At 54.6% G+C, this 27,841-nt stretch overlaps 2 protein-coding genes across 10 annotated transcripts in view; both read left to right on the top strand.

Moving 5' to 3' along the window:
- RPAP1 (RNA polymerase II associated protein 1) overlaps positions 1-14,334 on the top strand; it is a 28,290-nt gene extending 13,956 nt beyond the window's left edge. For 2 of the 4 annotated variants that reach the window (XM_055278803.2, XM_055278804.2), the window contains exons 8-25: positions 987-1,102; positions 1,693-1,791; positions 2,920-3,021; positions 3,231-3,398; positions 3,649-3,831; positions 3,953-4,087; positions 4,186-4,356; positions 6,398-6,555; positions 7,286-7,444; positions 7,568-7,769; positions 8,186-8,295; positions 8,580-8,775; positions 9,293-9,445; positions 9,664-9,806; positions 10,397-11,153; positions 13,326-13,502; positions 13,651-13,710; positions 13,817-14,334. In XM_055278803.2, the coding sequence (XP_055134778.1) occupies positions 987-1,102; positions 1,693-1,791; positions 2,920-3,021; positions 3,231-3,398; positions 3,649-3,831; positions 3,953-4,087; positions 4,186-4,356; positions 6,398-6,555; positions 7,286-7,444; positions 7,568-7,769; positions 8,186-8,295; positions 8,580-8,775; positions 9,293-9,445; positions 9,664-9,806; positions 10,397-11,153; positions 13,326-13,502; positions 13,651-13,710; positions 13,817-13,966 (3,239 nt within the window). In that variant the 3' untranslated portion in view covers positions 13,967-14,334. Of the gene's footprint in view, positions 1-986; positions 1,103-1,692; positions 1,792-2,919; positions 3,022-3,230; positions 3,399-3,648; positions 3,832-3,952; positions 4,088-4,185; positions 4,373-6,380; positions 6,556-7,285; positions 7,445-7,567; positions 7,770-8,185; positions 8,296-8,579; positions 8,776-9,292; positions 9,446-9,663; positions 9,807-10,396; positions 11,154-13,325; positions 13,503-13,650; positions 13,711-13,816 lie in introns of all 4 variants that reach the window. The other 2 variants (XM_063639178.1, XM_063639179.1) reach the window with 1 other exon arrangement.
- A 3,228-nt stretch (positions 14,335-17,562) lies between these two features.
- Positions 17,563-27,805, top strand: LTK (leukocyte receptor tyrosine kinase). Of its 6 annotated transcripts, none has more exons than XM_055278799.2 (20): positions 17,563-17,799; positions 18,346-18,489; positions 18,591-18,762; positions 19,204-19,354; positions 19,507-19,653; positions 19,862-20,018; positions 20,094-20,276; positions 22,338-22,436; positions 23,219-23,371; positions 23,782-23,877; positions 24,145-24,340; positions 25,421-25,511; positions 25,647-25,711; positions 25,894-26,023; positions 26,118-26,215; positions 26,358-26,450; positions 26,549-26,650; positions 26,804-26,938; positions 27,012-27,102; positions 27,202-27,805. In XM_055278799.2, exons 1-20 carry the CDS (start codon positions 17,757-17,759, stop codon positions 27,448-27,450), a joined length of 2,595 nt encoding a protein of 864 aa, XP_055134774.2. In that variant the 5' UTR covers positions 17,563-17,756; the 3' UTR covers positions 27,451-27,805. The 6 variants fall into 6 exon arrangements, with proteins under 6 accessions (XP_055134774.2, XP_055134772.2, XP_055134776.2 ...); XM_055278797.2 differs by having other exon boundaries at positions 23,782-23,925; XM_055278801.2 differs by lacking the exon at positions 20,094-20,276.
- The last annotated feature ends 36 nt before the right edge of the window (positions 27,806-27,841 follow it).

The raw sequence follows: 27,841 nt of genomic DNA, 5'->3' as shown, positions 1-27,841 counted from the left end.
CTTCTCCTAGGCCTGGCAAATGAGAGAAGAGAGAAGCTTCTGTGCTTTTGGACATCTAACATTAATCTTCATCATTGGCTTCAAGTCAGTTTTCATTGCTGATGCATGTCTTCTTCCTGCACATGCTTCCTGTTTTCTTGTCCTGTTACTGCTCCTTCTCCGCCTTCCCTTTTAAGAGGCAGCAATGCGTGATGGCTGAATCCCACTCCACCCCCTCCCGGCAGACTATCTTCCTGCCCTTGCTGTAGCTGCCCCAGCTCTGGCACTGTCCATCCCACTGTTCTTTCTCTCTCTGCTAACAGTGTTGGGGGAAAGATGGCAGGGCCAGGGTAATAAGAGAGGCAGAATCTGACAAAGGTCTTATGAACATGCCAGACCAGAAGCAGACAGGCCAATGGAAGCACTCATTTCCCAGAAACTAGATTATTTCATTAGTGATTAACAAAATAAGAAATTGAATTATGAGAGCCAGGAACCTCATGCCCCCGGAGGAGCTCCAGGCCAGCTGAGCAGGTTGGGTGGGGGTAGGCGTGAAGGAGGAAAATGCTGTGGGATTTGTTTCTGTATCCTGCCCCCCAGGAGCAGTATAGCTGCCTCCTCCTCCTTGTCCCCATTCTCCTACTCCTTTAAGGGCTGGTACTGGAAAGTGGAGATTGTGCCTTCCTGATATATGTGGTCCTCCTTCCTCTTTTTCTCCTTTCTTTCTCTTTCTTCCTTCTCCTTCTCCTCCTCTCTCCCCTCCCAACAAATCCTTGGGGTCAGCAAGGGGCTGGAACCCAGGATGAAGTGTGTCTGTCATATTTGAGACTTTCACCCCAGCCCCAGGAGTTCCAGTCCCTGGACCATGCCATTTAGCCATAACCGAGGGTAGAAGCTGGCAGATCCTGGAACAGAAGTGGATGTGGCAGCTGCTCGGTGATGGTGGGGACCCCTGTGGATAGTGAGCTGAGCCCTTTGGGTAATACTATCATGCTCTGTCTCCCCAGCTCTGGCACTGCCTGTGACCCCTCAGAAAGAATGGCTGCACATGGACACTGTCGAGCTGGAGAAGCTCCACTGGACCCAGGACTTGCCCCCTGTCCGGCGGCAGCAGACACAGGAGGTGAGGAGGGCCAGCTGGCCTACAAGGGGAGGGTGAGATGGGGCAAGAGAGGAGCTGCTGCTCTTGCCCTCAGAACTCAGGCCTTTGTATTGCCCAGAGCCTGAAAAGCATCTCTCCTTTGCTCTCACCCACCTTTCCCATCACTCTGCCTGGCCCCCAAGGCCAGATAAGCCCCATTTATGGTTAGAAGTAGAGTCAGGGCCGGGCGCGGTGGCTCACGCTTGTAATCCCAGCACTTTGGGAGGCCGAGGCGGGCGGATCATGAGGTCAGGAGATCGAGACCACGGTGAAACCCCGTCTCTACTAAAAAATACAAAAAATTAGCCGGGCATGGTGGCGGGCGCCTGTAGTCCCAGCTACTCGGAGAGGCTGAGGCAGGAGAATGGCGTGAACCCGGGAGGTGGAGCTTGCAGTGAGCCGAGACTGCGCCACTGCACTCCAGCCTGGGTGACAGAGCGAGACTCCGTCTCAAAAAAAAAAAAAGTAGAGTCAGTAGCTAAGTCCTGAAAGGCCTGGGATTAAAGGTGGGGAGTGGGTGTGGGAAGGTTGCTGGAGCCCCTAGACCACAGTCCTCTTTCTCTTCCCATTAGAGGATGCAGGCTCGATTCAGTCTTCAGGGAGAACTACTGGCCCCTGACGTGGACCTGCCCACCCACCTGGGTCTGCACCACCATGGAGAGGAGGCAGAGGTGAGGCATGGGACTGGAGAGGATGGGGCAGCTCTTTTAACAACCCTGTGGAAAAGGATCTCTGGTCAACTGCGTTTGCCCTTCTGTGTGCCCTGTTCTAGTTCATGCCCTTGCTGGGCATTCAGTTTCTTTTTTTGGAGACGGAATCTCGCTCTGGCCCAGGCTGGAGTGCAGTGGTGTGATCTTGGCTCACTGCAGCCTCCACCTCCTGAGTTCAAGCCATTCTCCTGCCTCAGCCTCCTGACTAGCTGGGATTACAGGCGCGTGCCACCACATCCAGCTAATTTTTGTATTTTTAGTAGAGACGGGGTTTCACCGTGTTAGCCAGGATGGTCTTGATCTCCTGAGCTTGTGACCCGCCCGCCTCGGCCTCCCAAAGTGCTGGGATTACAGGCGTGGCATTCAGTTTCTTAGGCTCAAAATCTTGATCCTCTCTCCGTATTCCGGTCAGTTGCTAGAATTTGCCGATCCTCTGTCATCCCCTCATGATGCCTCCTGCACTGTGGCCTTCCTCTGTCTGCTTACTCTCCATGCCCTCCATTCTCCACCCCCTACCATTCCATGTCTCTCGGGGCTGCCGTGCTGATTTCTTCTGGCCCAACTCAGGCCATGCCTTGCCTCCAGAAGTTTCCCAGCTTCCCTCTGCTCACAGAATAAGGTTCTGGTCTCAGCTGGGCAAGATATTCCTTCCACCTTTTGTCCCTGCTGACCCTGCTGCTCTGCCTCCTTCACTTCCTGCTACACCACTCTGCTGGCTTCTCCCCACATACCTCCTGTGCTCAGGGCCCTCCAGGACTCCACTCGCTCCAGGAAATGCCTTTGCCTTTTGCTCCATGTCAGGCCATCGAAGCTCTACCCATCCACTGAGACCAATTCAGTTTTCCCGGTCCCCTTCTCTCTTTCTCCTGTCCGCTAGTCGCAAATTAAACATCAGTTACCACGTTCCTCTGCATCTGCCTCATGGCACGGTTACTTGTATGCAAGTCTTATCTTTACCGGCTTGAGGCTCCATGGAAAGCAGGGCAGATTTCACTTATTTATCTTTGTCTTTCCTGTGATACCTTGCTTGGTGTTTTGGGGGCACTGTGCTGTATCCTGGCTGCTTCTGACTTCTTGTCCCTGCCCCAGAGAGCGGGGTACTCCCTACAGGAGCTGTTCCACCTGACCCGCAGCCAGGTTTCCCAGCAGAGAGCACTGGCACTGCATGTCTTGGCCCAGGTCATCAGCAGGGTGAGTGGATTGCCAGCCTGGTCCTGCCCACCCTGCCCTTCACCCCACAGCCTCAGACTTCCCCATCTCCTGCCCTTTTCACTCTGGCTCACTAGCCAGCTGTGTGCTTTTAACAACCTAGGATCATAGGGGGGCAAACGAAGGATGAGGGCAAAGCCTCTAGATAACTTCAGCATCTTCAGCAAAAGGTTTTATCCTCCTGCCCCCAGGCCCAGGCTGGTGAGTTTGGGGACCGGCTAGCAGGCAGTGTCTTAAGCCTCCTTTTGGATGCTGGTTTCCTCTTCCTACTGCGCTTCTCCTTGGATGACAGAGTGGATGGGGTCATTGCAACTGCCATCCGTGCTCTTCGGGCTCTGCTGGTGGCTCCTGGAGATGAGGTACCACAGGGATAGGAATGGGGCTTGGGCTTGGCGGTGCCAGGGTCCATATTCCTGTTACTGGGCATGGCCCCATTGCTAAGGCTTTGCAGGCAAGATGTAGAATGGGATGGCGTCTCCCTCGTCTCCTAAAGTCCCTAAAGCCCAGGAGCCTTGCCTTTCTGGTTTTTTTGGGGGAGCATCCTCTCTACTCCTGGATCCATTTCCTGGCCCCTTCAGCATTGCCCCCCAACTCCCATTCCTCTGGCAGGAGCTCCTCGACAGCACCTTCTCTTGGTACCATGGAGCTTTGACGTTCCCTCTGATGCCCAGCCAGGAGGACAAGGAGGATGAGGACGAGGATGAAGAATGCCCAGCAGGAAAAGCAAAAAGGAAAAGCCCTGAAGAAGAAAGCCGGCCTCCACCTGACCTGGCCCGACATGATGTCATCAAGGTAAAGGGACAGCTTCTTTCCCATCCCATGGCCCAGGGGACAAGCACATGCTGGAAAGAGGGGCCATCAATGCCCAGGGTCCACCCGCATTTGTCAGTGGGTTTCTCTCTCCAACTCCCAGGGGCTCCTGGCTACCAGCCTGCTGCCTCGGCTGCGCTACGTGCTGGAGGTGACATACCCAGGACCTACTGTGGTCCTTGACATCCTGGCTGTGCTCATCCGCCTGGCCCGGCATTCCCTGGAGTCAGCCACAAGGGTGAGAAAAAAGGGAGCAGGGAATGGGCAAAAAGCCTAGCTGGGCCTTGTCTTGACCCACAGCCTCCCTGCCTCCCTTTTTCCTCCTGTCTCCCATAGGTCCTGGAGTGCCCTCGGCTGATAGAGACCATAATTCGAGAGTTCTTGCCCACCAATTGGTCTCCTGTGGGGGCAGGGCCTACCCCTACTCTATACAAAGTACCCTGTGCTACTGCCATGAAACTACTTCGTGTCCTGGCCTCAGCTGGGAGGAACATTGCTGCCCGGCTGGTGAGCAGGACACAGGGCGAGGGATGGGGGAATGCATGGGACAGGGTTGGGTTGGGAGCTAAACACGGCTCCTGAACTCAGGGTGGCCAGCTCTTGCCATCTTCTTCCTCTTTGATCCAGTTGCTTAGAAATGTGACAGAAACCACCAGGCATGAACCTGTTTACTGGAGCCTGGTGCATCATATAGGTCTACTGTGGTCTCATGATGTGATACGAGGTCTCCCTGTTCCCTAAACCCAGATCAGAAGGGCCTCATGCACATAGGCATTCATCACCTATAGCCAAGTAGCCCTAGAGAAGGTGCCCAGCAAGCCTTGCTAAAAAGAGGGAGGGCTGGGTGTAGTGGCTCAGGCCTGTAATCCCAGCAGTTTGGGAGGCCAAGGCAGGAGGATCACTTGGGGCCAGGAGTTCAGCAGCTGGCCTGGACAACATAGTAAGACTCTGTCTCTACAAAAAAGAAGAACAAAAAACTAGCTAGATGTGGTAGCACATGCCTGCAGTCTCAGCTACTTAGTAGGCTGAGGTAGAAGGATCGCTTGAGCTGGGAGGTGGAGGCTGCAGTGGGCTGATTGCACCAATCACTGCACTACAGCCTAGGCAACAGGGTGAGACCCCGTTTCAAAAATACTACTACTGGCCAGGTGCAGTGGCTCACACCTGTAATCCCTACACTTTGGGAGGCCAAGGTGGTGGATCACTTGAGGTCAGGAGTTCAAGACCAGCCTGGCCAATATGGCAAAACCCCGTCTCTACTAAAACTACAAAAATTAGCCAGGTGTAGTGGTGTGCACCTGTAGTCCCAGCTACTTGGGAGGCTGAGGCAGGAGAATTGCTTGAACCCGGGAGGTGGAAGGTGGAGTGAGCCAAGATCACACCACTGCATTCCAGCCTGGGTGGCAGAGCAAGACTCCATCTGAAAAAAAATAATACGGCTGGGCGCAGTGGCTCACACCCGTAATCCCAGCACTTTGGGAGGCCAAGGCAGGTGGATCATGAGGTCAGGAGTTGAAGACCAGTCTGACCAAGATGGTGAAACCCTGTCTCTACTAAAAATACAAAAAATTAGCCGGGCGTGGTGGCACGTGCCTATAATCCCAGCTACTCCAGAGGCTGAGGCAGAGAGTTGCTTAAACCTGGAGGGGCGGAGATTGCAGTGAGCCAAGATTGCACCACTGCACTCCAGCCTGGGTGACAGAGCAAGACTCCGTCTCAAAAATAAATAAATAAAAATTAAAAAATAGGCCAGGCACGGTGGCTCATGCCTGTAATCCCAGCACTTTCAGAGGCCGAAGCAGGCAGATCACGAGGTCAGGAGATCGAGACCATCCTGGCTAACACGGTGAAACCCTGTCTCTACTAAAAATACAAAAAATTAGCCAGGGGTGGTGGCACACGCCTGTAGTCCCAGCTACTCGGGAGGCTGAGGCAGGAGAATGGCGTGAACCCAGGAGGCGGAGCTTGCAGTGAGCCGAGATCACGCCACTGCACTCCAGCCTGGGCGACAGAGCGAGACTCCATCTAAAAAAATAATAATAAAAATTTAAAAAAAATAGGGGCTGGGTGCCTCACACCTGTAATCCCAATGTTTTGGAAGGCCAAGGTGGGTGGATCACGAGGTCAGCAGTTCGAGACCAGCCTGGCCAACATAATGAAACCCCGTCTCTACTAAAAATACAAAAATTAGCTGGGCATGGTGGCACACGCCTGTAGTCCCAGCTAATCAGGAGGCTGAGGCAGGAGAGTCTCTTGAACCTGGGAGACAGAAGTTGTGGTGAGCCAAGATCACGCCACTGCACTCTAGCCTGGGCAACAGAGCAAGATTCCGTCTCAAAATAATAATAAATGATACAAAATAAAATAATAAAATTGAAATTTTAAATAAATAATAAATAAGAAGGAAGGGCAGGGTGGATGAGGTATGACTTTGTGGCACCAGAGGGGCCTGGGTCAGGGTTGAGTTAAGCCACCCTCTGTCCAGCTGAGAGTAGCTGGACTTGAGACTCACAGCTGACCCTGATCCCCAGACTGTGCCCATTTCCAGTTGAGCAGCTTTGATCTCCGGAGCCGCCTGTGCCGCTTCATAGCTGAGGCTCCCCAAGAACTGGCCTTGCCCCCAGAGGAAGCTGAGACGCTGAGCACCGAGGCCCTCCGTCTGTGGGCTGTGGCTGCCTCCTATGGCCAGGGCGGTCACCTTTACAGGTGAGGAGAGGCAGGGGGTAGGCTCCCCATAGACACCATCAGTTCTGCTCTTCTGGCCGAATCAAACACCTCAGCCTTGATCAAGGTCCCAAGCTTGGAGGAAGGATAAGAATGAGTGGGAGGGCTTCTGCCAGATGTGAAAAGGCTTAGGAGTCAGGCCCAGCCAGGGAAGAGGGGGATAAACCTGGCTTAACCGTATTCTATGCTCAAAAGCATTGGCTGGGCACGGTGGCTCATGCCTGTACTCCCAGCACTTTGGGATGCCAAGGTAGGCGTATCACAAGGTCAGGAGTTCGAGACCATCCTGGCCAATATGGTGAAACCCCGTCTCTACTAAAAATACAAAAATTAGCCAGGTGTGGTGGCACACACCTGTAATCCCAACTACTCGGGAGCCTGAGGCAGGAGAATCGGTTTAACCTGGGAGGCAGAGGTTGCAGTGAGCCGAGATCACTCCATCACTCCACTGCACTCCAGCCTGGGCAACAGAGAATCTGTCTCAAAAAAAAAAAAAGCATTGGTATCTGTGAAATCACATTTAAATTCCCTGTTGGGGGCAGCCTTGAAGGACATCCTTTCCATTCTTTAGGGCTGAGCCTTCCAAGAGTGCTGCACTCCTCCTCCTCATCCTCCTTTACCAAACTGCAGATCCCTGGGTCAGGGCTGTGACCTGTGTCTCATGTCTCCACTTGCTTTCATACAGTGAAAATCAGTCCCTTTTCTTCCCTAGAGAGCTCTACCCAGTGCTGATGCGGGCCTTGCAGGTGGTGCCGCGGGAGCTTAGCACCCACCCGCCTCAGCCCCTGTCCATGCAGCGGATAGCCTCACTGCTCACTCTCCTCACCCAGCTAACCCTGGCAGCCAGCAGCACCCCTGCTGAAACCATCAGGTAGTTTATATTCAGGACCCACAGGACAGGTGGAGGGCTCCTCCACAGGGCTGGGGTGACCGGAACGTAGAGGGGCGTGAGGCAGCCAGATCCTCACTGTGGCCCCCTTTGGCACTTTTGTAGGGATTCTGCTGAGGCCAGCCTCTCGGCCACCCCTTCCTTAGTCACTTGGACACAGGTGTCTGGGCTCCAGCCACTTGTTGAGCTGTGTCTAAGGCAGACCTTGAAGTTGCTGTCCAGACCTGAGATGTGGAGAGCCGTGGGCCCAGTGCCCGTTGCCTGCCTGTTGTTCCTGGGAGCCTATTATCAGGCCTGGAGCCAGCAAGTGAGTGCCTCCTGCCGGCCGTCCACCAGGCCCCCACACCCTGCCTTCAGCTACATTCCACCCGTTGCTCCCTCTCTGTGTCCATCTCTCCACTCCTACTTCCCCAGTTACTATCTTCCCTTTTAATTCTTACCCTTCCTCCTCTTTCCACCTCCATATCCCCGTGGAACTTCCCAGGAGCCATGTTGGTGGGGACCAAAGAGCCCACGCAGCAGCTCAGCCTTCCTGTAGCCTGTGTGCTCCCTGTTTATGCCCCCTACACATCAGGGCCTTCTCTCCCTTCAGAAGACTCAGCCTGCAGAAGCCTCCAAATGTGCTCTTTTGGGCTCTTGGGATGGTGGCATTGGCCTGGGTACACAGGGTCTAGGAGAATGAATGGCTGGGCCATCAGCTCAGTGAATTCCTTGGTCCACCAGCCAAGCTCATGCCCGGAGGATTGGCTCCAGGACATGGAGCGCCTGTCAGAGGAGCTGTTGCTGCCACTGCTGAGTCAGCCCACCCTGGGCAGCCTGTGGGATTCCCTTAGGTATGTACTGTGTTTGGTAGCTGGGGGAAGCAGGGGAGGAGGCAGTTTCTTTCCTTGTGGGATTCCTGGGTCCAGCTCCCAGGTCCATCCCAGGGTGCAGGCCTTCAGCCCGAGGGAAACCCAAGTCCCTAGCAGGCAGCAGTGGGGTGGGCTCTGAGGAGTGTGAGCAGCACTGACCTCCACAGCCAGGCCCCCCATTAGTCTTAGGTACAGACCCATCAGCTCTTTCCAACCTGGCACACGCCAGGCCAGAGTGCCCCTGAGACTCTCCACTTCACCTACAGGTGCTGCTCCCCTCTCTGCAACCCGCTGTCCTGTGTGCCAGCCCCTGAAGCTCCCCCCAGCCTCGTGTCACTGGGCTGCTCGGGAGGCTGCCCCCATCTCAGTCTGGCTGGCTCAGACTCACCCTTCCCATTCCTCACTGCGCTCCTCTCTCTTCTTAATACCCTGGCCCAGATCCACAAGGGGCTGTGTGGCCAGGTAAGTGTGGGGTGCCTGATTAGGGGCCAGACAAGGGGCCAAGATGGCAGGAATCAGAAAGAAAGTGGGAGGGTGGGATGGGCGCGGTGGCTCACACCTGTAATCCCAGCACTTTGGGAGGCCGAGGTGGGCAGATCACCTGAGGTCGGGAGTTCGAGACCAGCCTGGCCAACATGGAGAAACCCCATCTCTACTAAAAATACAAAATTAGCCAGACATGATGGCGCATGCCTGTAATCTCAGCTACTCGGGAGGCTGAGGCAGGAGAATTGCTTGAACCCGGGAGGCGGAGGTTGTGGTGAGCTGAGATCACGCCATTGCACTCCAGCCTGGGCAACAAGAGTGAAACTCTGTCTCAAAAAAAACCAAAAAAGAAAGTGGGAGGGTGTCCCATGGGGAAGGGAGGCCTTCTGCCGGCACTCATTTCCCTGAGTCTGGAGAGAGGGGCAGCCACCTGGGGAGCCCTAGAAGGCATCAGAGTCAATTTCTAGATCTGAACAAAATTGCTTTTCCTCAGCTGGCTACCATATTGGCTGCCCCGGGACTCCAGAATTACTTCCTCCAGTGTGTGGCTCCTGGGGCTGCCCCACACCTCACACCTTTCTCTGCATGGGCCCTGCGCCATGAGTACCACCTGCAGTACCTGGCACTTGCTCTGGCCCAGAAAGCGGTAGGTCCCCCTGTCTGACAGGTTCTGCCCCCCATCCCGTTATCTCCTTCCTGTTTCTGTGGAACCCAGCCTGCTTCTGCCAGGCCATGCAGCTCCCACTTTCCTCCAGACATGCCCTGGACCTGTGCCCTTCAGCCTCGCTTTTATCCTCTTCCTCACTTCTCTCTGCCATGTCCCCTTCTCCTGCACTAGGTAGTTCCCTGCTTTTCTGTCTGCAGGCAGCGCTGCAGCCACTGCCAGCCACCCATGCTGCCCTCTATCATGGTATGGCCTTGGCCCTGCTGAGCCGGCTGCTGCCCGGAAGTGAGTACCTCACCCATGAGCTGCTGCTGAGCTGTGTATTCCGGCTGGAGTTCCTCCCGTAAGTGCTTGGTTGGTGGCATCAACTCAGCCCTTTTGGACGCTGCTGCAGTTGTTAACAGAGCAGCCCTGAATTTGGAGCCAGGAGACCTAAATTCTCTTTCTTCCACGGATGACACTTAACTCTTCCAAGCTTCCATTACCTCATTAGTGAAGTGAGGATCAGGCTAACCACACCCAAGAATGATTGTGAGACTTCAGTGTGACTGCATGGCTAAAAAAATGGTATATAAATCAGTTACAAACATGTAATAGCCATCAACTACTGAGTGTTTACTCTGTGTCTGATACTCCCTTATGTATTTATCTACATTTTAAGTATTTTACTTGGGCCATGAGATAGATACTATTATTATCCTTATTTTACTCTGAGGAAACTGAGGCCCAGAGAAGTTATGTAAACTCATGCCTAGGCAGCTGGCTGTAGTGTGTATCCTCTTAACTGCTACACAGCACTGCATGGGAAGTTGTTAAGGGAGCAGAGAGGCACAGGTCTGGACCTAGGAGCCTCCAGGAAGTCCCAAAGAGCTGGCACAGCCTCCAAGTGCTGTGGTGCCAGCCCTCATTTTTGGCTTTTGGGTCCCATTACAGGGAAAGAACAGCAGGGGGTCCAGAGGCAGCCGACTTCTCTGACCAGCTGTCGTTAGGAAGCAGCAGGGTCCCTCGGTGTGGGCAAGGGACTCTGCTGGCTCAGGCCTGCCAGGACCTCTCCAGCATCCGCAGCTGCTACCTGACTCATTGCTCACCAGCCCGAGCCAGTCTGCTGGCCTCCCAGGCTCTCCACCGAGGAGAGCTACAGCGAGTCCCAACCCTGCTACTGCCCGTGCCTACGGAGCCGCTGCTGCCCACTGACTGGCCCTTCCTGCCGCTGATTCACCTCTACCACCGGGCTTCAGACACCCCCTCGGAACTCTCTCCCACAGACACCGTGGGCACAGCCATGCGGGTCCTGCAGTGGGTGCTAGTTTTGGAGAGCTGGCGCCCCCAGGCTCTCTGGGCTGTGCCCCCTGCTGCCCGCCTGGCACGGCTCATGTGTGTGTTCCTGGTAGACAGTGAGCTGTTCCGGGAGGCCCCAGTACAGCGTCTGGTGGCAGCCCTCCTCGCCCAGCTCTGTCAGCCTCAAGTCTTGCCAAACCTCAACCTGGACTGCCCACTCCCTGGCCTGACATCTTTCCCTGACCTCTATGCCAACTTCCTGGATCATTTTGAGGCTGTCTCTTTTGGGGACCACCTCTTTGGGGCCCTGGTCCTCCTGCCCCTGCAGCGTCGGTTCAGTGTCACCTTGCGCCTTGCCCTCTTTGGGGAACATGTGGGAGCCTTGCGAGCTCTGAGCCTGCCTCTGAACCAGGTACTTTCTCAGCCCAGCAGGACCTGCAAGGGTACCCTGCACTGGGCCCCGGGAGCAGTCCTGAGCCTTGAGGAGCTTTGGAAGACCTCAGCTTCTCCATCTTACCTCTTGGGGGTTTTGAGGGGATTAAGAGAATCAATGAAAAGGGCTTAATGTGGGCTGGGTGTGGTGGCTCACGCCTGTAATTCCATCACTCTGGGAAGCCGAGGTGGGTGGATCGTTTGAGACCAGCCTGGGCGACATAGTGAAACCCCATTTCTACTAAAAATACAAAACTTAGCTGGGCATGGTTGCAGGTGCCTGTAGTCCCAGCTACTCGGGAGGCTGAGGCAGGAGAATCGCTTGAACCCAGGAGGCGGAGGCTACAGTGAGCCGAGATCGCGCCACTGCACTCCAGCCTGGGTGACAGAGCAAGACCCTGTCTCAAAAAAGAAAAAAGAAAAGGGTTTAACATGGTATCTGGCATGGTATTCATTACATTAATAAGGCATAGCTCCTTGCTTATCAGTGATACAATCTAGATAAGAGATTTACTGAAAACCTACATAGTTGTGAATTATTCAAATGCTAGGTGTTGTCAGGATTCAGAGAAGGGAAAGATCAGATTGGGCTTTGTGGAAGAAGTGGGGATTGACCCAGGCACTGTAGGTTGGGTAGAATTTGAATTGGTGAGGAGGTAGAAAGGCAGGACATTCCTAGCAGAATAACATAAGCAAAAGGAGCATGACAAAAGGCAGAAGGAGGGAGGAGAGATTTCTGTTGGGAACTTAAGGCTAAAAATAAGAAGTGAAGTCTGAGAGGGCCTCAAATATCAGGCTAAGGACTTAAATTTATAAGCTGTAAAGAGTTACTTTGTTTGCCAGGTGCGGTCGCTCATGCCTATAATCCCAGCACTTTGGGAAGCCGAGGTGGGCAGATCATCTGAGGTCAAGAGTTTGAGACCAGCCTGGCCAACATGGTGAAACCCTGTCTCTACTAAAAAAAATACAAAAAATTAGCCAGGCATGGTGGTGGGCGCCTGTAATCCCAGCTACTCCAGAGGCTGAGGCAGGAGAATCGCTTGAACCCAGGAGACAGAGGTTGCCATGAGCCGAGATCATGCCACTGCACTCCAGCCTGGGCAACAAGAGTGAAACTCCGTCTCAAAAAAGAAAAGAAAAAAGAGTTACTATGTTATGGCTGGGTGAGGTGGCTCATGCCTGTAATCCAACATTTTGGGAGGCCAAGGTGGGAGGATCGCTTGAGGCCAAGAGTTTCAGACCAGCTTGGGCAACAAAGCTAGACGCCATCTCTACAAAAAATTATTTGAAAATTAGCCAGACCTGGTGATTTGCCTGTAGACCGAGTTACTCAGGAGCCTGAGGCAGGAGGATCACTTGAGGTCAGGAGGTTGAGGCTGCCAGTGAGCTATGATCACACCACTGCAGTCCAGACTTGGAAATAGAACGACACTCTATTAAAAAAAAGAAGTTATTGTATTTTGTTTTTTGTTTTTAAGATTTCGTTTTTTTTTTGAGACAGAGTCTCGCTCTGTTGCTCAGGCTGGAGTGCAATGGCCTGATCTTGGCTCACTGCAACCTCTAGCTCCCAGGTCCAAGTGATTCTCCTGCCTCAACCTCCTGAGTAGCTGGGATTACAGGCACACAGCACCGTGCTTGGCTAATTTTTTTTTTTTTTGAGACGGAGTCTCGCTCTGTTGCCCAGGCTGGAGTGCAGTGGTGCGCTCGGCTCACTGCAACCTCCGCCCCCGGGTTCAAGCGATTCCCCTGCCTCAGCCTCCCAAGTAGCTGGGACTGCAAGCACCCACACCATGCCCAGCTAATTTCTGTATTTTCAGTAGAGATGGGGTTTCACCATGTTGGCCAGGCTGGTCTTGAATTCCTAACTTCATGTGATCTGCCTGCCTCAGCCTCCCAAGTGCTGGGATTACAGGCGTGGCCCACTACACATGGCCAATTTCATGCTTTTCAATGGCTGCTTCTCGGTTCCCAGTTTTCCCCAACATCTGCTCTGTAGTCTTTAACCCTGATCCTTGTGCTAGAAGGACACATGTCTGTCTAGGACCTGATCTCTGCCCTCATGATTTGGTTTCATGTGATCATTATCCATGCACCTTATGGATGTATATACATTCCTGCCCTCCCCCTCAGCACGTCATTTCCCCTGTCACAGTTGCCTGTGTCCCTGGAGTGTTACACAGTGCCTCCTGAAGACAACCTGGCCCTCCTTCAGCTCTACTTCCGGACCCTGGTTACTGGTGCGCTCCGTCCACGTTGGTGCCCCGTGCTCTATGCTGTGGCTGTGGCTCATGTCAATAGCTTCATCTTCTCTCAGGACCCACAGAGCTCAGTAAGTTACATCTCCATCTTCAGAGGAAGGAAGGGAGCTAGCAATTGAGCTGCCTCTGGGCCAGCTGGGGAAGAGGTAAGTGTCAAGCAAGGCCAGTGGTGGGTACCAGCCCTCGGCTCAGTGCCACCTCTCCCTGTTCTGCTTCTAGGATGAGGTAAAAGCTGCCCGCAGGAGTATGCTGCAGAAAACATGGCTGCTGGCAGATGAGGTAGGGTCAGGGCCATTAGGAGGGTGGGATATTAGAGGATCTTGGGGGACAGAGACCACAACAGGATCTCATTACCCACATCATAAGGTTTCTTTCCTCTCTGCAGGGTCTCCGGCAGCACCTCCTCCACTATAAGCTTCCCAATTCCACGCTCCTAGAGGGCTTTGAGCTCTATTCTCAGTTGCCCCCTCTGCGTCAGCACTACCTCCAGAGAATGACTTCAGCGGTGCTCCAAAATGGGGTATCAGAGACCTAGGATAGTTGCTATAAATGGAAAGATGGGTACATTGTCCTGTATCCAGCCTTTCAACGGATGCCTGGCCAGACGAAGGACATTGTGTCCTAATGGTAGGCAGGAGACCAAGGAGCAGAAGGCTTGCCTTCCTGGGAGCAGGTTGTTTGAGCTGTTTTAGAGCAGAGTGAGCCCTACCATTACATCCTGATATCTGGGGCTTCTGAAGGTCTGTGCTGGGAGTGAAGAGTGGCTTAGCTATTTACCCGCTCTTTGGGGACAGGGCAAACTAAATGCATCCCTTCTTACCTAACTCCCAACCCCTGCCCCGGGCTGAGGTATGTGAATGCTATAGTTGTGCATTAAAATAAATGTTTTTTATCTCCTGGAAATCTGATTTGGACTGATTTCAGCCATGTTAGTTCAGGGTTAATATCTGGGGGTGGGTTATCCCAGGTGAGGAGCAGGACTGCTATGAGAGAGATGGGGAAGAATCGTAAGTAGGAGGTAAAAACTTTGTCCACATCTGGAGACAACAAGAATGTGGGGCCTGCCAGGCACAGTGGTACACACCTGTAGTCCCAGCTACTTGGGAGGCTGAGGCAGGATGATCACTTGATTCCAGGAATTCCAGCCTAGCCAACATAGTGAGACCCCATGTCTGTCTGTCTGTCTGTCTGTCTATCTCTGAGATAGGGTCTTGCTCTGTTGCCCAGGCTGGAGTGCAGTGGCGTGATCACAGCTCACTGCAGCCTCGACCTCCTGGGCTCAAGCCATTCTCCCACCTCAGCTTCCTGAGTGGCTGGGACCACAGGCAAGTGCCACCATGCCTGGCTAATTTTTTGTATTTGTAGAGACGGGGTTTCACCATGTTGTCCAGGTTGGTCTTGAATTCCTGAGCTCAAGCAATCCACCCACCTCGGCCTCCCAAAGTGCTAAGATTACAGGCATGAGCCACTACACCTGGCCTATTTTGGTAGTTTGTACATTGTTCTTTGGTCTGAATTCTAAAATTTAGGCTTTCTTAGACTGTCTTTTGCTGTGTGGATTACTTATTGTGTTTGCAAGTAATCAGAGTGAGAGCAGTGTGCCAAGGCCTAGCCCTGTCAGTAGGTAGAGAGAACCCAGTCTTAATAAATGGAGCTGCTGAACACAGAATTATCCAGTAGGTTTTTTTGGGTTTTTTTTTTGACATAGAGTCTTGCTCTGTTGCCCAGGCTGGAGTGCAGTGGGGCAATCTCAGCTCACCACAGCCTCCCCCTCCCTAGTTCAAGCCATTCTCCTGCCTCAGCCTCCCAAGTAGCTGGGATTACAGGCACGTGCCACCACGCCCGGCTAATTTTTGTATTTTTAGTAGAGACAGGGTTTTGCCATGTTGGCCAGGCTGGTCTTGAATTCGAACTCCTGACCTCATGATCCGCCTGCCTCAGCCTTCAAAAGTGCTGGTATTATAGGCATGAGCCACTGGGCCCAGCCTTTTTTTCTTTTTTTTTTTTTTTTTTTTTTTTTTGAGATGGAGTCTTACTCTGTAGCCCAAGTCAGAGTGTAGTGGCATGATCTTGGCTCACTGCAACCTCCGTTTCCAAGGCTCAAGTGATTCTCATGCCTCAGCCTCCCGAGTAGCAGGGACTACAGGCACGCACCACCACACCTGGCTAATTTTTTGTTATTTTTATTAGAGGGGGGGGGTTTGCCATGTTGCCCACAGTGGTCTCAGACTCCTAAGCTCAGGCAATCCGCCCACTTTGGCCTCCTAAAGTGCTGGGATTACAAGCGTGAGCCACAGTGTGCGGCCCCAATAGGTTTTAATTAAGCAACTACTGTATCAGCAAATACCAATGATTCTCAAACTTTGTGACAAAAATCACCTGGAGGGTATTTTAAAACAGATCACTGGGTCCTACCACCAGAAGCTGCTGATTCAGTACATCTGGGGTGAAACCCAACAATCTGCATTTCTAACAAGTTCCCAGGTGATACTGATGCTGATGTTCAGAACCAACCACACAACCACAATTTGAAGAGCAGTGGCTTAAAGAGACCTTGCAAGGTAAATTCTGTGATCTCATAGTGTGATATCTAGTGTTAAGTAGGGCATAGAGACCAGGGGTTTTTTTGTTTTTTGTTTTTTTGAGATGGAGTCTCACTCTGTCACCCAGGCTGGAGTGCAGTGGTGCAATCTCAGCTCACTGCAACCTCTGCCTTCTGGGTTCAAGCAATTCTCTGCCTCAGCCTCCCAAGTAGCTGGGATTACAGGCACGTGCCACCACGCCCGGCTAATTTTTGTATTTTTAGTAGAGACGGGGTTTCACCATCTTAGCCAGGCTGGTCTTGAATTCCTGACCTTGTGATCCACCCCCCTTGGCCTCCCAAAGTGCTGGGATTTGTGCGTGGTGAGCCACCACGCCTGGCTGAGACCAGACGTTTTACAAAATCACTGTTGTATCTACACCTTGAATTACACTCAGACTTTACCAAGTAGCTAACTACTATAACTTCTCTTTTGAAGTGTTTTATATTAAACATAGGTCTCAGACTTTCAAGTTAGGATTTTTTTTTTTTTTTTTTTTTTTGAGATGGAGCTTTGCTCTTGTTGCCCAGGCTGGAGCGCAATGGTGCGATCTTGTCTCTGCAACCTCTGCCTCCTGGGGTCAAGCGATTCTCCTGCCTCAGCCTCCAGAGTAGCTGGGATTACAGGTGTGCGCTACCACGTCTGTCTGATTTTGTATTTTTAGTAGAGACGGGATTTTACCATGTTGGTCTAGCTAGTCTCGAACTCCTGACCTCAGATGATCTGCCCGCCTCAGCCTCCCAATGTGCTAGGATTACAGGCATGAGCCACCGCACCCGGCCCTCAAGTTAGGATTTTAAGCAAATGATCGAAGACTCAAGACACAAAACTACCTGAAGGGAGTGGCTCCCACATTTGTAGGGTAGCTTACAGAGCAATTTCCCTTCATATGATTCTGCAGGTGGTGGGGAAACTCTCAGCGCAGTTGTGGCCTGCGCTACATCACCCATTGACCAGAGGTGCTAGTACTAGTGCTCAAGATCAATCGATCGATCCATCTGTCTACCTACCTATCATCTATTGACCTTCCGTGCTACTAAAAACACTCGGATCTTCTAACGTCTGGTCCAGTCTTTCACCCCACCACAGTGAGAAGCTGTGCACAGGGGTAACATAGGCAACGAAATTATATGAGGCAAACACAGAGATCCAGGTTTCTGGGAGTAGCAGTGAGTTTCAGCCTTGCAGTCACAAAGGCACCACTAAAAGGCACAAGTAATGGCAGGTAATGAGGCCTTACTTGGGGCAGTTTAGAGAGTACTTCCCACGTGTGGTGACGCATGCCACACATTCACCACCACCACCACTGCCACAAATGAAGTGCACACTCCACTGCTCCTGTCCTCAGGAACCTGGAAGCCCCCACCTGGTGTCCGAGGTGTGGCTCCCGCTTTAAGCGTGGGGCACCTCCTCTCCGGCCTCAAACCTACCCGAGCTCCCAGCAGGCAGCGGCACATCTGACGGCTGGAGACTAGAGCCCCTGGGTGGGGACTCCATAAGGCTCCTCCCGGAAGCGTAGGGACCTCGCTGCCCACACGCCCCTCCCTTTCCTCCTCTGGCGTCCTGGGGTCTGAGGTGGGCGTGGCCAAGCCGGCTTTAGGTCCGGGGAGTGTCTCGCCAGCGGCAGCACACCCCTGTAAGTGGCGGCCAGGGCTGCGGTGGCAAAGTGAGCTGTCAACTTTAGGTTGACAGGGGTGTGGCCGCGACCGCAAGGGCTGTTGTTGTCGGGTGGACCCAACAGGGATGGGCCGCTGGGGACGGCTGCTGGTGTGGTTCGGAGCCGCGGGTAAGTGCTATCTGGCGGTCAGGGGACCGTCCAGCCAGAGGCACCTTCCTAGGCTTGGGGGTGGCCGGTCAACAGGCCAGGTGTCAGTGGTTCCTCCAGAGGCCTCGAACTCTCACAGCCAAATTTCTCCGGTCCGTGCTTCTGGAGTGCGGGCGGAGAAGCGCCAAGTGCGTGCGAATCCCAGAGTCTGGATCACGGAGCTTAGGAAGGAGGAACATTCTTTGGGGTCTCAGCACCGCCTTGGGGCGGGGCCACCAATCTAAGTCGAGGAAAGCATTTGTGAGGCTGCAGGACCAAATTCAGTACGGCCCCTAAGTTATTCACTGGGAAGGGCGCTGGAGGAGAGAAACTGGCAGAGCTATCAGCGCGCACCCGCGGGGCTTCTGCGACCGGAGTCGGGTAGTGGCTTCCAGGCTGAGAGCGCGGCTGGGCGGGGTGAGGGGTGTGGCCGCGACCTCAAGGGCAGCTGTTGCGGGGTTCTCTCTTTCTTTTATATCCTATTTCCACCCGCCTTAACGTCCTGCGCCTTCTCCCAACACCTTTCAGGCGCCATTCTCTGCTCTAGCCCGGGGTCCCAGGAGCCTTTTCTGCCGTCCTCGCCCCTGCCGCTGGCAAGTCCCAGCCCCCGGGACCCGAAAGTCAGCGCCTGGCCTAGCATCTTAGAGCCAGCCTCCCCGCTGAATTCTCCGGGTGAGCTTTAGGCGCCTCCTTCCTCTTCCGCTCACCATACCAGACCCCTCTGGCCCAGCCAGGGGCTCAACCACCCTTCCCTCGCTCCTTGCTCAACTCAGGCACCGAGGGGTCTTGGCTGTTTTCTACCTGCGGGGCCAGCGGCCGGCATGGGCCCACACAGACACAATGTGACGGGGCGTACGCGGGGACCAGCGTGGTGGTGACCGTGGGGGCCGCCGGGCAGCTGAGAGGCGTGCAACTGTGGCGCGTGCCGGGCCCTGGCCGGTATCTGTAAGTGCAGAGCGGAGGTAGGGTGGGCAGTGACCTGCTAGTTGGAGGTTTCACCGTCAGGGGAACGAAGTCCACGTGCGCACCGACTTGCGTCTTGGACTATAACGCGGGGAGGTCCACCTTGAGTGCCCTTCAAGGTGGCAATAGTCGCCACTGAGTTAGCCCTTACCCGGAACCTCTTACACCGAGCAGAAGGCCCCCAAACAGGGCGGCGCCAAGGGGTGCTTGAGCCTCCCCACATTTCCACGAACCCTCCTGAAATAAGTGTAATATCTGATTTTTCGGTGTGCAAACCTACCCTTCCCATCCCGTCAGAGTCGATTGCAGCCTCCAAGTCCCTCAGATAAAAAATAATTCTGGAGCCTCCTCTGTCGCCAACTTCTGCCCGGAGCGGCCGGCCTGAGCACCGAGGGCCGGGGACTCACCGCCCGTTCCCCGCAGGATCTCAGCCTACGGAGCCGCGGGCGGCAAAGGCGCCAAGAACCACCTGTCGCGGGCGCATGGCGTCTTCGTCTCAGCAATCTTCTCCCTCGGTCTGGAGGAGTCGCTGTACATCCTGGTGGGGCAGCAGGGAGAGGACGCCTGTCCCGGAGTGAGCGCAGCCAGTGGGGATGGGGCGGCGCCGGCGCCGCGGGGCGAGGGCTGCCTGGGGGCCGGGGGAGCGTGCTTTCCTCGGTGCCGGGTCACCAGCACAGCGAGGGAAGGCTCCCGGGCCCCGCCGATTCCCGCCCCCGCTGCCCGCAGGGTAGCCCGGAGAGCCAGCTCGTCTGCCTCGGGGAGTCTCGAGCCGTTGAAGAGCACGCGGTGATGGATGGGAGCGAAGGGGTCCCGGGGTCGCGGCGCTGGGCGGGAGGTGGCGGGGGTGGCGGGGGCGCCACCTACGTTTTCCGGGTACGTGCTCCCTTCGGCGCTCACCGTTGGGGTCCCAATCCTCTCCCCAGGGGCGCTCACGCACCCGCTCTCCGTCCGTCCCTTGGGGTCCCCCATCCCTGCGCTGGGCTGGGGCCCCTGCCCTTATCCGGGACCCCGGGGCGGGAGCAGTGGCAGTGGCCCTGGACGGCTGGAGGGCGCGTCCTGGAACACGCCGCTGGCCCCACAGGTGCGCGCTGGCGAGCTGGAACCGTTGCTGGTGGCGGCCGGAGGCGGCGGTCGGGCCTACCTGAGGCCGCGGGACCGAGGCCGGACTCAGGCCGCCCCCGAGAAACTGGAGAACCGCTCGGAGGCGCCCGGGAGCGGCGGGAGAGGCGGGGCGGCAGGTGAGGGCGCGGGCCGCGGGGAGAGGCGGGATTGCTCCCCGTGTGGCTGCCAACCTTCCTGCTGTCGCTCTGCAGGTGGTGGGGGCGGCTGGACGTCGCGGGCTCCCTCTCCGCAGGCCGGCCGCTCACTGCAGGAGGGGGCGGAGGGCGGCCAGGGCTGCTCCGAGGCTTGGGCGACCCTTGGCTGGGCCGCAGCCGGCGGCTTCGGGGGTGGCGGCGGGGCCTGCACTGCGGGCGGAGGCGGCGGCGGCTACAGGGGTAGGTGCACCGTTGGAGAGGGCAGCTGAGCAGGCCCGAGGGTGATGTGATGTTAGAACCTAAGTACAGGCCGGAGCCCTCGGGAGGATAGGTGTGGGAGAGGCATTAAGCCCTGCTCAGCAGCTCCAAACAAAGCAGGAGCTCTTAGAAAAGGAGGTCAAATACATTGCAAATCAGTATGCAGACAGGACTCCCTAGATTTCCATTCAATCCAGGATCTTTCCCATCACAGCAGGTCCCTGCCTTGTTCTGCAGCGGTCTTCAGAACTTAGAGCTGGCCGAGTGAGCAAGCTGAGCAAGGGGGCAGAAAGGCAGGATTGGGTTAAGTCAGTGGTTCTCAAAGTGTGGTCCAGGAACAGGTAATATCCACACAACCTAAGTTGTTCGAAATGCAAATTATCGGCTGGGCCTGGTGGCTCACGCCTGTCATTCTAGCACTCTGGGAGGCCAAGGCAGGTGGATCATCTGAGGTCACCAGTTCGAGACCAGTCTGGCCAACCTGGTGAAACCCTGTCTCTACTAAAAATACAAAAATTAGCCAGGTGTGGTGGCAGGAGCCTGTAATCCCAGCTACTCTGGAGGCTGAGGCAGGAGAATTGCTTGAACCTGGGAGGCGGAGGTTGCAGTGAGCCGAGATCATTCCATTGCACTTCAGCCTGGGCAACGAGGGAAATTCTGTCTCAAAGATTAAAAAAAAAAAAAAAGCAAATTATTCTGGGAGTTGGGGGAAGGTTGGGGAGATGCTGGTCAAAAAAATGCAAAATGGCAGTTAGATAGGAGGAATACCTTCCAGAATCTACCGTACTACATGGTGACTGTAGTTAATGACGATGTATTCTTGAAAATTGCTAAGAGAGGCGGGGCGCAGTGGCTCACGCCTGTAATCTCAACACTTTGGGAGGTGGAGGCGGGTGGATCTTGAGGTCAGGAGTTTGAGGCCAGCCTGGCCAATATGCTGAAACCCCCATCTGTACTAAAAATACAAAAATTAGCCGGGCGTGGTGGCGTATGCCTGTAGTCCCAGCTACTCGGGAGGCTGAGACAGGAAAATCGCTTGAACCCGGGAGGTGGAGGTTGCAGTGAGCCAAGATCATGCCACTGCACTCCAGCCTGGGTGACAGAGCAAGACTCTGTCTCAAAAAAAAAAAAAAAAAAAAAAAAAAAAAAGAAAAGAAAAAGAAAATTGGTAAGAGAGTAGATTATAGGTGTTCTTACCACAGAAAATAAGTATGTAAGGTGGTGCATATATTGGTTTGAATTAGCCATTGCACAATGTGTACATATTTCAAAACATCATGCTGTATACAATAAATATATGAATTTTTTTTTTTAGATGGAGTCTGGCTCTGTTGCCCAGGCTGGAGTGCAGTGGTACAAATCTCAGCTCACTGCAACCTCCGCCTCCCGGGTTCAAGCAATTCTTCTGCCTCAGCCTCCTGAGTAGCTGGGATTACGGGCATGTACCACCATGCCCGGCTAATTTTTGTATTTTTAGTAGAGATGGGGTTTCACCATGTTGGTCAGGCTAGTCTTGGACTCCTGACCTCGTGATCCGCCCGCGTCAGCCTCCCAAAGTGCTGGGATTACAGGCGTGAGCCACAGCACATGGCCCTGAATTTTTATTTTTAATTAAAAATTAATTTTTAAAAAGAAATGCGAATTCTCAGCCCTTCTCTAACATACTGAATCAGAAACTCTAGGGGAGAGTCCCAGTCATCTGTGTTTTGATCAAATGACTAGTGTAAATGCCTTTGTGCCTGTCTGGGCTGTACTGCTCCTACATACACATATGATCTACATTCTCACAGAAAGGGACTGTGAGGACATGGGACAGGAGGGGCTCAGGCAGGCAGGAGGCATCCCAGCCAGCCTCAGCTAGGCCTTCAGGCTCCAGCTGATTATCCCCTCCTCACCTCCTTCACTCCCACTTGTGAACAGACAGCACTTGTATCATGATGCTGGAGAAGAGAAGGCCACACTGGGATTTCCACTGGGAGATTCCAGCTTCTCCCCCATTCCCCATTTTTGTTGTCAAACCCTCCCATCACTCTCCACTTCCAGGGGGCGATGCTTCAGAGACTGACAACCTCTGGGCTGATGGGGAAGATGGAGTATCCTTCATACACCCCAGCAGCGAGCTCTACCTGCAGCCTCTGGCAGGTATTGGCCCCAACCCCACCTCTCAGCCTGGCCTGGACTTCTTCCCCAATCCCTGAGCCCACTCCTGCACTGCACTGAAGAGCCACCTGCACTGTGAATAACCTTGCATAGCACAGGATTCTTGCATAGCACAGGGTCATTTGAAAAGTGGGCTGTCATCATGCCATTGCACTCCAGCCTGGGTGACAAGAGCAAAACTCTGTCTTAAAAAAAAGAAAAGTGGGCTGTCAGTTGTGCTGGATGCCAATGCAGGGCATGCTGCGTGCTTTTCAAGTACCCCCTTGCTATGAATTCGCTTCAAATACCTGGGAGTGTGCAGGCTTGACAGAAGTCCCCCAGCTTCTCTCACCACCCTTGTAAGCTTGGTGCTGCTCTTTGCTCTAAAGTCCTGGGCTAGAATTAACCATGTGGCTGGAAAAGGCATGTATTTATTTATTTATTTTTATTTTTGAGACAGAGTCTCGCTCTGTCACCCAGGCTGGAGTGCAGTGGTGCAATCTTGGGTCACTGCAACCTCCGCCTCCCAGGTTCAAGTGATTGTGCAGCCTCAGTCGCTGGAGTAGCTGGGATTGCAGGCGTGCGCCACCACATCTTGCTAATTTTTGTATTTTTAGTAGAGGCGGGGTTGGCCAGGCTGGTCTCGAACTTCTGACCTCCAGTGATCCGCCCACCTCGGCCTCCCAAAGTGCAGTGATTATAGGCGTGTGCCACCACACCCAGCCAAAGGCATGTATTTAATATATCCCAGCCCCACCACACCATATCAGTTCTTTTACTCACAGTCACTGAGAACCACGGAGAGGTAGAGATCCGAAGGCACCTCAACTGCAGTCACTGCCCTTTGAGAGACTGCCAGTGGCAGGCAGAGCTCCAGTTGGCTGAATGCCTGTGCCCAGAAGGCATGGAGCTAGCTGTGGATAACGTCACCTGCATGGGTATGTCCTACCTTTGCCCAAGGTCTGGACTCCTGGGGTCACAGACTGGGAGGAGCAGTAGGCCACTGGGAAAATGGTATAGAGATTTGCTGTGTGCCAGGCCCTGTGGTGGGTGCTGGGCAGGGGATTGGAGATTCATCGGTGCACAGTGCCTTTCAGAGGCATGTCGTCCAGTGTGGGAGGATGTTTAGATATAGCTATGTAAATGTATATCTCAAGTGACGATTGTTGTGGGAGGTATAAAGTGCTTTAGGGGTGTTCAAGAGGGAGAGGTTGCTTTTGCCCAGGATAATGGGGGAAGGCATCATGGAAAAATTAACACTTGAGCTGAGTCTTGAAGCGTGGGTAAAACTTGAGGGTAAAGGAACAGAGAAGACCTCCCCACTGGAGGTGTCTCTCTTTCTCCCTAGAGCTGCACAAGCCCCCAGGGCCTCTGGTTCTGATGGTGGCTGTGGTGGCAACCTCAACATTGAGCCTCCTTATGGTGTGTGGGGTCCTGATTCTGGGTACGAAGCGTCTAGCAGGCACAGTTGATTCAAGGCTGCTCCTCTCCAGTGAGCTGGGATGGGCTTCTGCGGGGTCCCGGGGCTGACTTCAAGACCACTTACTGCAGCAGAGCCGTGGTAGACTCCTCTGGGATTCTAAGATAGGAGCTGGGGAGGCCTGGGGAAAACATTTACTGTAATGAGCATCTGGAGGGGTGTCCTGGGCAGGTGGGGGAGGGAGACCTGATGGGCAGGTGGAGGGTGTGCCGTTATTCTTCCCACCTCCAGTGAAGCAGAAGAAGTGGCAGGGCCTGCGGGAGATGAGGCTGCTGAGCCCTGAGCTTGAGCTGAGCAAGCTTCGAACCTCTGCCATCAGGACAGCCCCCAATCCCTATTATTGCCAGGTGGGGCTTGGCCCGGCCCAGTCCTGGCCTCTGCCCCCAGGTGTCACCGAGGTTTCCCCAGCCAATGTTACTCTGCTCAGGTGAGTCTTCTTCCTCCTTCTGAGAACCTGTGCACTCTGAATCTCCACCTCTGATTCTCTCCCTGCTGTAGTGAATTATAAATCCCAGAAAAAATCTGGCCCACATCCCTTGTGTAAGGGAGAGGGAGGCCCTGAGAAGCTCCAGAAGGGGAAGTAACTTGCTCAAAGTCACCTCTCTGTCCCAGTTCTTAGAATATGATCTCGTAGCTGGGCGTGGTGGCTCACGCCTGTAATCCCAGCACTTTGGGAGGTCGAGGCAGGCAGGTCACCTGAGGTCGGGAGTTTGAGACCAGCCTGACCAACATGGAGAAACCCCATCTCTACTAAAAATACAAAATTAGCTGGGCATGGTGGTGCATGCCTGTAATCCCAGCTACGTGGAAGGCTGAGGCAGGAGAATCACTTGAACCCGGGAAGCGGAGGTTGTGGTGAGCCGAGATCACGCCATTGCACTCCAGCCGGGGCGACAGAGTGAGACTCTGTCTCAATAAAAAAAGAATATGATCTTGCGTCTGTAATCTCAGCACTTTCGGAGGCCGAGGCAGGCAGATCACCTGAGGTCAGGAGTTCGAGACCAGCCTGGCCAACATGGTGAAACCCTGTCTCTACTAAAAACACAAAAATTAGCCGGGCGTGGTGGCGCGTGCCTGTAGTCCCAGCTACTCGGGAGACTGAGGCAGGAGAATCGCTTGAACCCGAGAGGCAGAGGTTGCAGTGAGCTGAGATCGCGCCATTGCCTGGGTGACAGAGCGAGACTTCATCTTAAAAAAAAAAAAAAATCATGACTCTTGGAACCCAGGGATTGCCTCCCTCCCAGAGCGTCTGCAGGGATCAGGGAAGGCCTCATCATGCACTCCCACCCTGACTCTGGCCCATGCCTGCCCTCTCTTTTGCCCTGGCTCTATGCCAGTAAGCATCACCCTTGCAGGGCTTCTACCTGGGGACATGTCATGGTATGGAGAGTCTGTATAGGGTCAGCTGGGCATGTGGCAGGGGCAGGGGAGGTAAAGGGGGTACTAGACTCTCTAGGACTCTTCTCCAGGCTGCCTGCCCACTCCCTTCCAATGTGTCTTCCTGCAGAGCCCTGGGCCATGGTGCCTTTGGGGAGGTGTATGAGGGACTGGTAATTGGCCTTCCTGGGGACTCCAGTCCCCTGCAGGTGGCTATCAAGGTGAGAGGAGTGGGACTTCTAGCTGGGGGTAGGAGAGCGGAACACCCTGAAGGGAAGGATAATGACTAGAGCTAGGGTTAACCCCCCTCCTAAGTGTCCAGGGCAGCTCAGAAACTGTGCCCTTTTCCTCCCCAGACCCTGCCAGAACTCTGCTCTCCTCAGGATGAGCTGGATTTCCTCATGGAGGCGCTCATCATCAGGTGCACCTGGGACCAGAGGCGGGGCTGGAAGGCGGGAGGGGAAGGCCCGGGAACAGCTTCTCTTCACCTGAGGCTGAGGTAGCAAGTCAGGGGACACAGAGGGCCTCTCCAGCTTTGTGGGAGCCTAAAACATGGTTCCCATCTCCCTCCTGGTAACGGGGTTTGTCCACCACCCCACTCAGCAAGTTTAGCCATCAGAACATTGTGCGGTGTGTGGGGCTCAGCCTCAGGGCCACCCCTCGCCTCATTCTGCTGGAACTGATGTCTGGAGGGGACATGAAGAGTTTCCTGAGGCACAGTCGGCCACACCTGGTGAGACCCTTGTCTCAGCCCCCCAGGCCCCTCTAAAGACCCCGTCCATGTGTCTGAGACCTACATGGACTGATGCCCCCTCTGCCTGACCCAGGGCCAGCCATCACCTCTGGTCATGCGGGACCTGCTGCAGCTGGCCCAGGACATAGCCCAGGGCTGCCACTACCTAGAGGAAAATCACTTCATCCACAGGTTAGGAGCAGTCCTGGCTCAGGGGACCCCCATCCCAACTCCCTCCCCAAGGAACAGCCCTTCCACACAGCTTTTAAGGAAATAGATCAGGAAAAGCAAGAACTTCTGGATTCTGGCAGTGACTTTTTTGCCTACTCTGTAGGGATATTGCCGCCCGGAACTGTCTGCTGAGCTGCACTGGACCCAGCCGAGTGGCCAAGATTGGGGACTTCGGGATGGCACGAGATATCTACCGGTGCGGGACTTGGGGAGGTGGGAAGGCTCTTGCTCCAAGGGGGTTTTGCCCGCACCTTGGTGGTAAACAACTCATCATTCACCTCCTCCCTCCTGTAGGGCCAGTTATTACCGCAAGGGTGACCGGGCCTTGCTCCCAGTCAAGTGGATGCCCCCAGAGGCCTTCCTGGAGGGCATCTTCACATCCAAGACAGATTCCTGGTGATAACACCCTTCCCCTCCCCTTCGCCTCTGTTCCCCTCCCCTTCCCCTCTGTTCCCCTCCCCCAAGGCTAATCCTGTCCTTTCCAGCCACCTCATGTGAGGGGAGGCTGCACCTGATGGGTCTCACTTGGTTCCCCCACTTGTGATGCAGGTCTTTTGGGGTGCTGCTCTGGGAGATCTTCTCACTGGGCTACATGCCCTATCCTGGGCGCACCAACCAGGAGGTGCTGGACTTCGTCGTTGGAGGGGGCCGGATGGACCCTCCTAGGGGCTGCCCAGGGCCTGTGTGAGTTGAGTGCTGCCCAGGAAGGGAGGTCCTTCACAACCATGGGTGGGCATGAACTCCTGCCTCTCCCTAGGTACCGCATCATGACCCAGTGTTGGCAGCACAAGCCTGAGCTCCGCCCTAGCTTTGCCAGCATCTTGGAGCGTCTGCAGTACTGCACTCAGGTGTGCCCCCGACCTAATCTGACACCCTGGTCTTGTGGGTCAGGAGGCGGGGGGGCAGAAAACTCTATGCCCCCCTGCTCCCTGACTCTTCCATTACAGGACCCCGATGTGCTGAATTCACTCCTGCCAATGGAGCTGGGGCCCACCCCAGAGGAGGAAGGGGCTTCTGGGCTGGGGAACAGATCTTTAGAGTGCCTAAGACCCCCACAGCCCCAGGAACTGAGTCCAGAGAAGTTGAAAAGCTGGGGAGCTAGCCCTCTTGGCCCCTGGCTGTCCTCTGGCCTCAAGCCCCTCAAATCCAGGGGCCTCCAACCTCAGAACCTTTGGAATCCCACTTATCGCTCCTGAGCCCTAAGGGGCCCCGAGGGTAAGGACTGAGGCACTGAGGGTCCCTCCCTATACTCCTCAGGCTCCTGGATGGCCTGTTATTGCCAGCGGCCCCTGTTCCCTGCAGTCTGTGCTGTGTGTCTGGGCCTGTCTTGGGGCTGGCCTGGCAGCACTGCACTTGCCATGCTGGAAACCAGCCCAGGCCTCCCAGGGAAGTGCCCAGCCACTTCCAGCTTTTGATCTTTGGGGCCAGAGGCCACCTTACACACACCCCAAGTGTCCATGGGGAGCACTAGATTGCTCTCCCATTATGAGCATCCTTCATCTGGGCAGAGCCCCACCCTGCAGATGCTTCTAATAAAAAGCTCTTCTCATCCTCCAGCGATCTGAGTGGATGCCAGGGATCGGAACC

The sequence above is a fragment of the Symphalangus syndactylus genome, chromosome 5, assembly GCF_028878055.3.
Source record: "Symphalangus syndactylus isolate Jambi chromosome 5, NHGRI_mSymSyn1-v2.1_pri, whole genome shotgun sequence".
NCBI classification, from domain to species: domain Eukaryota; kingdom Metazoa; phylum Chordata; class Mammalia; order Primates; family Hylobatidae; genus Symphalangus; species Symphalangus syndactylus.
The sequence above is the reverse complement of the archived record's forward strand: the minus strand, read 5'-3'. Positions and strand labels throughout refer to the sequence as shown.